The 9,114-nt window shown below is 48.5% G+C and overlaps 1 protein-coding gene across 2 annotated transcripts; it reads right to left on the bottom strand.

Annotated features, from left to right (window-relative positions):
- Positions 1-628: 628 nt before the first annotated feature.
- LOC135883658 (transforming growth factor beta activator LRRC32-like) lies at positions 629-6,609 on the bottom strand. Of its 2 annotated transcripts, none has more exons than XM_065410894.1 (2): positions 6,444-6,609; positions 629-4,453 (listed from the first exon to the last, which is right to left on the bottom strand). In XM_065410894.1, the coding sequence occupies exons 1-2, from the start codon at positions 6,561-6,563 to the stop codon at positions 2,456-2,458; spliced, it is 2,118 nt and encodes a 705-aa protein (XP_065266966.1). In that variant the 5' UTR covers positions 6,564-6,609; the 3' UTR covers positions 629-2,455. The 2 variants fall into 2 exon arrangements, with proteins under 2 accessions (XP_065266966.1, XP_065266967.1); XM_065410895.1 differs by having other exon boundaries at positions 6,474-6,609.
- Positions 6,610-9,114: the final 2,505 nt, after the last annotated feature.

The following is a 9,114-nucleotide window of genomic DNA, read 5'->3' as shown; positions in this document are numbered from 1 at the left end:
TAAATGAGGAACATTCCTAACCAAGAGGCCACCCAAAATGCACATTTACACCTTCAAAAACACCTGTCAAAAAAACAACAGCACCTGCAACTGGGGCTTTGTTTATCATGAAACACCCTCTGAAGTAACCATGCTCTGGATATGCACAGGGCAACCAGCCCTCTCTCCCTTACCTTCTCTTGCATGATAATCACAGCTCTTGGGAGCAGCCAGACTGCTTATATAGCACCAGTGGTGTGGACACAGTGCTCTAAAGACAAATAAGAAAATACATCCCTGTCCTAAGGAGCTTCAAATGTAAATGAGATGGATAAATCCACAGACAACAACAGAGCCTGGTGGGTAAGGAGGGAAGCACAGTGGAATAGAGAACAGCATAATCCCATGGCCGATCTTGACATGACCACAGTACCCTTCTGGATCAAAGAGTCCGAACTGAACATGGAAACATGGGCTCAGCTCCATCCAATGAGATGGGCATAGATTCCCATTCATTAGGAAAGTCAGTTTGTCATGGCACATAAGGCAGTAGTTGCAGACATACAGACACAATGCAGGTGGCAGGGATTGGGGGGAGGTAGAGGGCAGCACCGTCTTTAGAGCAAAGTGTCCTTTATTTTACAATAAATCATTTAATGACAATTCATGAATAATTTAACCCTTTTCCAAACCCCATTCACTCTGCAGTACTCTGCAGCACCAGACGTGTAGAGCTCGACTTGTAAACGTTCCTGGGTGTTACAATCAGTGCCAGGCTGGCTGGGGTGACAAAGACTAGAACTGAGGAAACCTGAAAAGCAATGGTTTTTGTCACAGCAATCCTGGCAGCGACAGAGTGGAAAATGAATGTGTCTGCGCTCAAGCACAACACCCATGATGCTAATGAGTGTTTCTCTTTGGCTTCCTGAGTCCAGGAAGGAGTAACCTGGCAGCAAGAGAGCTGCAGTCTCAGTACCACAGGAGCAGAGTCCCCTACTCACCCGGCCCTGCTCAGCATGTCTTATTGCTTTCAGGACTCCGCTCCTGCAGCATCTGCTGATTATCTGGGGAGCGTGAGCACCAATGATGAGAGTGTTACTGGTTAGAACAGTGACTAGGAGCTCTTTGCCTTGATGGCTTCCATGGGGGGGGCCCAGCTGTCCCTGGAGCTAGACAGCCAGATTGCACTCTCCTATCATTGTGGAAGATGTCACTGCAGGTTTATGACAGTTCAGAAATTGTGGCTTGGCTGTCCTAGTTCAAGCTCTGAGGATGTCCATCTGCCTGCACGCTGACCTGAAAAGCTTAGGAGTTTTGTCTTAAAAGCAGACAGAGAGGCTGAGAATTTTCAACTCAGGTTCTTTTTGTTGAGGTAGATTCATTCCTATCACAATGGCCAAGAACATGGCAAGCTGCCCTCAGGCACAATCTGCACTGCTCAGAGCCATTTAGAAGTGTCAACTCAGCACAAAGATTTGGATGAAAGTTCAAGGGACAGGAGTGTCAACAAAGGGGAGAGTCACATTTTAAAACAATATCCTGGGATTCTACAGAAATCACCCTCTCCCCCTTCCCCACAAGGCCATTTTTGATACTGTAAGCTGTTGTGTTTGGGGCCATTACAGAAGAATACACTACGGGTTTGTCCACACTACAAGTGCTACAGCCAAACAGCTGCAGCAATGGAATGGAAGAGCCTTGGTGATGGAAGGGTTTTTCTATTGCTGCAGTAAATCCTCTCCCTTGAGAGGTGGTTGCTAGGTTGATGGAAGAATTTTTCTGAGGATCTAGCAATGTCTACATCAGGGCTTAGCTCAGTTTAACTACATCTCCCAGGGTGTGAACTTTTCACACCTCTGAGCACTGTAGCTAGGTTGACCTAAGTTTTAGGTGTAGACCAGGCCTAACACGTCTTTACAAGGGGCATTTCACATGACTCTGCAGCCCTCATATTGCAGGGGGGAAAGCAGAGGTGGGGGGCTTCTTGTTTACTAGGTTGACAAGTAACAAGTATTTAGTTCGCCTATTGAAAGGCTGGGTGACAACTCCTGGACAATGCTGAACAACAGTTCTGTAGAATAACAATTCTGTTGCTGTGGAGATAACGATCTGCTCACAAACAGGAGAGGATGGATTCAGCCCTGAGCGATGGAAGAAGCAGGAGGGGGAGATCCATTCAAAGAGCACCGGCCTTGTTTCAGGGCAGGAAACCCATCAGGGAATTCTTTCTAACTACAACAAAACATTTCCAAGTCTCCCACAATGAGCAGTTATTCCTTGCACACAAAAAAAGCAGTAGAGAGAGATGGCCCATGGAGGCTACAGCATGTGTCTAGGCTGCTTGCATCAAGAGGGAGCACAGCATATTGATTTGATTTTGAATGTTTTATTGTCTTGTTTGTGAAACCTTTAATGTATTAGTGAGGGGCAGGTGCCTAAAATACAATAAATATTATTCTCCCTCTCCTGTCCTGTACTATACTTCTGTAACTCGGTCTATTGCTATCTGTTCAGTTCTCTTTTCCTTATTTGGATGATAAGGAATGGGGTCCACCCTGTTGCTTCTGAATCCCAGATACTTTGACAGCTTCTGACTCTTTTTCAGACGACAGCATATCCCACAGCTGAGAAACAGAAAGCAAAGAGTGATCACCACCACCATCAATACCATCAGGTAGCGATTTCCTATCTGATGAGGACAAAGCCACGTGGTCTTGTTGGCTATCTTAGCTGAGAAGTTCCTGTTCTTGTCCTGATAAGAGCACAGAGTTTCATTCAGATCCAACACACTCACATGGGCAGCTTGTAGAATTTCCAGCCAGCTCAGTGCACAACAGCTAAAGGGATTGCCAGCAACATTCAGATGATTGAGGCTGCTGGACCATCTCATGGTGGCAGGTTTCTCTAAGGCCTGGAGATTGTTATTGCGAATGTCCAGATTTTCCAGTGGAGAGCAGACAAGATCAGGGGGCAAAAGACTCAACTTGTTGTCTGACATGTCCAACTTTTTCAGCATCTTCAGACAAGGGAACTCTGTCTTGTTGTTGTCCATCTGATTTCCTCTTAGAGAGAGCTTCTGCAAAGAGAATTCCAGACCCTCCAGAGCTCCTTTTGGCATGAACAAGTCTTCATTCTCAGACAGATCCAGGGAGACCAAAGAGGTTTGGTTGAACATGTAAGGATATAGCCTCACAATGTTGTTCCTACGTAAACTCAGATACTTCAGGTGCGGTATGTCACAGAAGGATGTACAGTTACCTCTTTGAGCTGAGTTATGACCTATTGGGATCTCGCTTTTATTAGCATTCTGGCTCTCACAAGGCTGGAGGCTGTTAGAACCAAGGTCAAGTGTTTCCAGTTTGGGCAGAATACCAAAAAACCACTGTGGCAAGGAATGAATGAAATTGCCTTGAAGATCCAGTGATCGCACCGACAGAAAGGCATTGTCATGCATCAAGCCTGGCTCCTTGCTTTCCATATCACCAGGAGATGACTCCACAGCTATATTATGGAGACAGTTCTTAGCCATATTGAGATTCTGGAGGGAGCTCAGATTGTGAAGGAAAGTAACTGGGAACAAATACAACAGGTTACTGCTGAGATCTAAGTCAGTTATCTTTGACAGTCTAGCTGCTGCATTGTAAATATTCAAGGATATGTTAGGTCTTGCCATCTCATCATACTGCAGTCTGAACTCTGCTGTATTGGTGGAACTTGGAGCCAAAGAGACCATGGCGTTATCAGAGAGGTTTAAGTGTGTGAGGCGATGCACCTTGGGGAGCTCTGGAAAGTAGATCAGTTTGTTATGACTCAGATCTAGCACCTGAAGCTGGTAGTGTTCCTTTCTCTCCTCCGTAACAAAGAACTCCAGGGCATTGTAACTGAGATTTAAAACTTGCAGCTGTGTGAGGCTGAAGCCCGAGATACAGTGAAGGGAATTCATGGCTAAATTCACCACTTTTAGATTTAATAGAGCCTCAAAAGCTCCTTCCTCTATTTCCGTGATGTAGTTATTGTTAAGGTTGATCTCTCTCAGCTTTAGAGTTCCCTGGAAGATGCTCCCTGGCAGCCTGGTCATCTTGTTCCAGGACAGATCCAGTTTCTTTAAAGAGGTGAGTTTGCTGAAGTACCAGGCTGCCATATCACTGTCCAAATTATTTGCAGAAAGGTCCAGGACCTTTAGATTCCTCAGTGACCCAAAGGCTCTTCCATTGGTGAAGTAATTCCTATCAAGGTGGTTTGCAGCTAGGAGCAGAGAGTGAAGATGAGTTAGATGAGTCAGGGCCATTTCTGACACAGTTGCCAATTGGTTGAAATGCATGTTGAGGTGCTCTAGCTGCCCTAACTTTGATGTGCAGCTTTCCGTCAGGTTTTGGATGAAGTTGTCAGAGAGGTCGAGCTGCTTAACCCCATGGCCAAGCTTCTCTGGAAATGTGCGGAGGCCAAGACCTTGGCATGAGACCTGAACTGAGCTCTATGGAGAAACAAGGAAAGCCATCAATGAGAGTGAAGGAGCTCAGCCCACACCTCATTTCAGACGTGGCTCCACTCCTATCACACACACCTTACTGCTGTTTGGAATTTATACTAGACATTCTCAGACACAAGCATGCACCCCCCCTTAGGCAAGTACTTTGGCCGTGGCGGGCTGAGATCAAGGCATAAGCTCCTTCACACACAGTTTCTAGCATAATCACAAATCAAACCTTGTGGGTGGGAAGCTCTTTCAGAGCTGTAGGGGGTTGTGACCTGGCTTTCTGAGGTACAGTGGGGGCTGGAACTCAGAGCCATCCCTTGGGTATGGCGAATCGGGGTGACCATTCTGGGCTGTATGCTTTGGGGGCCCTCGCGGACCGGACCGATTGGCCGGTGAGGTCAGTCCCGGAAGTGACGGATTCGTCACTTCTGCCCCGGGCCCCGCACCCCTCTAGGGAGGGTCCTGCTGGCACTATTACCTTCAGAGAAGCCCCTGAAGAAGGCCAGGTTATTGGTGTGTGCTGCTGAAGCCCTCCAGCCTGGGTGACACAGATGCACCTATGCTGGGCCAGCAGATCACAGCTTAGACTCAATGAAGGAACCACACAGCACCTCTGCTCCCTCTCCTGAACAAAAATAAGGCACGAGGGAGGCAGAAGCTCCCAACTGCTAGATCACCACTGTTCATTGGCTGCTCTCAGGTACCATCATCACTGACCAATCATCCTTTCCCCTCTACCAGCAAGGGTCTGTGCCACACTCACTGGGCTGCAGAAGGGTATGAGACTGCGTGGAGTCTGCCAGCTGCATCCCAGAGCCTAGGCTGCAGTGGGGTGCGTGTCCTGATGGCTCCACTTTGCCATGCACCACTCCCCCAAGCACAGCCCTCAGACAGGCACATATTCAAGGAGGGGACAGGGAAGTAAGAATAGTTCCCATTGGGACCTGCCTAGTCATTTCTTATCCCACAATGAGAAACCTCAATCCTCTGGCAGCCACAATCCTCCCTCAAGTTTCAAGTGATCCATCCCACCTACTCTAACCACAGCCTATCACTTAGTGAGCAGGAAAAGACCCCGCCAGGGGGTGTGATCAAGCAGGAAGCAGTGCCATGACCTCTGTCCCTTGTTTTAAATAGTTTGTCATTCACTTGAGTGACTGGCTGGGAGCTAGATCCAGCTTTAGCGCCTGGCCAAGAAAAAAAGATGCCTAGGAGTTAGTGCTCTCACTGTCATTGGAGAGACTGGGTTTGATTTCAGGCCCATGTTCCCTTGCTCTCCAGGCCAAGACAGCCAGGGAGTAGAAGCTGGGTAGGTATAAGGGGAGGAGAAAGCCATCGTTCTCATTGCTTATAGGGGCCCAGATGGTCTCCTCCTCTCTCTGCTCTGTCCCCCACGTTCTAATTCTATAGATCTGGTGTTTCACCAACTGGTCCCCAAAGGGGAGCCACCCTGGAGATCAGTCACAGAAAAGTGGGGGAGGAACAGACAATACAGGGTGACAAGATGTGTCCAAGGTATCTAGCATTTCCTGGCCTGGACATACAAGTGCTGTGTAGAGCCTCACTCACACACATGGTATCCAAAAAGCTGCTCAAGACAGAGTCTGTCTGAAGATGAGGGGTAACGATATCACAGGGTGACAAAATGAAAGCACCTGGGTACAAGGCTAATGGTCAAAGTGGGGAGATTACAAGGCCGAGGTGGGGGGGAGAGAGGCTTGAAGAGAAGGTCTGAAAGTCCTTGCAGCAGAAAGAGACAAGAAAGTGTAAGAGGGGACATTAAAAAGACAGGCTATTAAAGGGGTGGCTGCTAGGCTGAGGTGGTCAGAGTTTTGGGGGAAGATTTTCAAAATCTGGTTTTAAACTTTCATTTGCCCCCTTCAGTATCACAGCAGGGTATGAGCACAACCAGCACTTCCTGTCTCAGACCCACCGGGGGCATCGTTTGGCTATTAAATCACAAAGGATCCTGGGCAATTAGCCTTACCTGCTGGCATGGCAGAGGCTTTGGGCTCACCTCCGCACTAGGCTGGGCTTTGAGAACAGATGGGAGCAGCCAGAGCAGCAAATATCCTCTTTCAGCCAGCCGGTGTTCTGACAGAAACATGATGGGCTCCAGGAGCAAGCAGCCCCTTCCCACTGCTTCAGTGCTTTCATATGGGCTAAGGGAGAGGAAGACTTCTATATAAATAGGCTCCAGTGCGGGCTTGGGGAAGGAGATAGTGTGTGGGAGTCCCAGCTACAGTACTGGGAAAAGAAAGATATACGCCTCTGACGGGGAAAAACAGTGCATGAAGCCACAAGGGAAAGAGAAACTAGGGAACGGGGGTGGAGATGCCACTGCACATGCTTCCAGGTGATTATTTGAAACTATAAAGGAAATAAATATTAGAGAATGGAGCAGACAAGGCCCAGGGAAAGAGGAGTTTTTGTGGGGATTCCCCAGTTTGGAAACCACATTGTTGTCCAAAGGGTTTGTCCTAGGGTCTTATCTGCAGCCACTTCCTGCTGTGCTCTGGGTCAGAACTCATAGCTAAGCCTGGTTAGCTTGGATAAGGGATCCCAAGCGAACAATTTGACACTGTAGGAAATGCTGGGCTCAGGCTAGCACCTAAGACCAGATGGTGCCACCAGGCAAAATGTAAACTGGAAGAGTAGGGCCCCCTTTGCTGCCCAAGCTGGAATAGTCACAAGGTGGGAGGTGCTGGACATCTGAGGGGAATTGAATCCCTTGCTGTGGTGATAAACAGCACTGGGGTCCTTGTTCAGCACAACTGGCCATGCCTTCCTCCATGAGGTGGGGGAGACGAGGCTGGAGTGAGCCTGGAGAGGGAATTCCCTTCTCCCTCTCTGGGCTACTGCAGCTCACGCAGAGGGAAATTTTACAGTAATACCTGACCCTTTGCTGGGGAGCGAATGCACCAAGGGTTTTACCATCCAGCTCCCATGAGTGAGTCACCCAGCATAGTCCTGAGGTGAAGTCCAGCTCACACCCTCACTAGGGGTTTCCTGCACCTGGAGTATCCCATGGGCTCCACTGGTGCTTCTGCTAGGGGGTGCCCAGTCTCCCACAGCCCATGGGCTGCTTCTATTCCCAAGATCAGAGAAGACTCCCAAAGGGATGGAGCCTCCCTGAGCTACATCAAAAGAGAGGCGAGGGCAGAAGAGATGGGCTCAGAGAGGTGGCCTCTGTTTAAACCCCTGGCATTCCACCTCCCCTCCTGCCCCCCAGACAGTAACAAATGTACCAAAAGGGGAACATGCCCAACCCAACCACACAGCTCTGAGCAGCAGCCAGCAAGAGGCTTTCACCTCCAGTGTAGAGCGCAGTGCAGAGAGAACAGAAGCCATCACTGGGGTGAGTGAACAATGAGTCGGCAGTCTTAGTCCAGGGCTCAGCAAATAGGTGTTCACAACATCACTTCACCCCCAGTTAGCCCCGAACTGAATGGGCCACAGAGACTGACCACCTGTCTTTCCCTGGCGGGGCTTAGTATAGGGTGGAACAGGCACGGGCTGGAGCCAGGGGTATATGTGGGTGATGGGAGGGGGAACTTGTGCTGCCACTGCCCATTATCACCATGCCCTCCTCCTGGGAGCCTGATGGTGCGAAGCATGGCTGGAAGATGATTGCCTGGTATTTACACTGCACTGGGGGAGAAAGAGGAGAGAGAGGGGATTTTCCTATGACAGCCTCATATTTAGGGTGACCAGATGTCCCGTTTTTATAGGGACAGTCCCATTTTTGGGGACTTTTTCTTATATAGGCACCTATTACCCCACCCTCTGTCCCATTTTTTCACAGTTGCTATCTGGTCACCATACTCATATTAGCTCCCCTAGTACCAGCATATATCAAAAAAGATTTTTTCTGTAGTCACATATCCAGGGCCACTCTGCCACCTACTGGTTGGTCCATACATATCACAACAAGAATGTTTGGCTGCTGGGACAGTTCATGGGATATTTTGCTAAGTGGACTTTTTTGTTGGTTTGGCTCAATGCTGTTGACTCTTCATTCCTTTCCTGCAGCAGGCAGCACTGCCACTGCCCAGTTTGCACAAGAGCTTATTTTGCAGCAATTGTTTTAGATGTTTCCTAACAGGCTATTTCCCCAGCTCCTGGTGTCTTTGATGAAGGAATATGGTGTAGTCTTAAAAGGAGGTGGAGCACAGTGGAACTGAGCTGAGCTGGGCCTGCATGTTAGATTTTTCCATCCTCTTGCTGGTTTACATTGTGGGAAAGCTCTTTGTTTCTTATGGTTCAGGGCTCAAGCAAAATGCAGTGCTGAGGGTCACATGCATCTCAGTGAATAAACAGGGCTCTTATGAGTGAGTAGAAAATCCTGTGGAAGTTCTAGTCTCTGGACTGGAAAACCAGGTACAATGCTTTAAACCCATCTTCTTTGTCAGTCCTCACTGGGAGCAGGGCCCCTGAAGGCATCAGCTCTTCTAAACCTTGCTTGTTCATATTGGTTCTATTGAAGGCCTGGGTTCAAGGCCATGAAGGCAAACACAGACCTTAGAGAGAACAAGCCTTTATTGTTCTTTAGAAACAATCAAAATATGTCACAAAACGTGTACAGCTCAAAAACGTGGAATCTCCATCTAGGGAGACACTGGCCTGCAGCTCTGAAGCTCACCTCCTCCCATCCAGCT

This window comes from Emys orbicularis, chromosome 9 (assembly GCF_028017835.1).
Source record: "Emys orbicularis isolate rEmyOrb1 chromosome 9, rEmyOrb1.hap1, whole genome shotgun sequence".
NCBI lineage: Eukaryota > Metazoa > Chordata > Testudines > Emydidae > Emys > Emys orbicularis.
The sequence above is the reverse complement of the archived record's forward strand: the minus strand, read 5'-3'. Positions and strand labels throughout refer to the sequence as shown.

Bases quoted from the DNA above. Each gene is read 5' to 3' on its own strand.
- LOC135883658 (XM_065410894.1), bottom strand. From the start codon at position 6,563: ATGTTTCTGTCAGAACACCGGCTGGCTGAAAGAGGATATTTGCTGCTC. The intron at 4,454-6,443 runs GTAAGGCTAATT...GTTTCTCCATAG, and splicing joins AGCCTCTGCCATGCCAGCAG to AGCTCAGTTCAGGTCTCATG.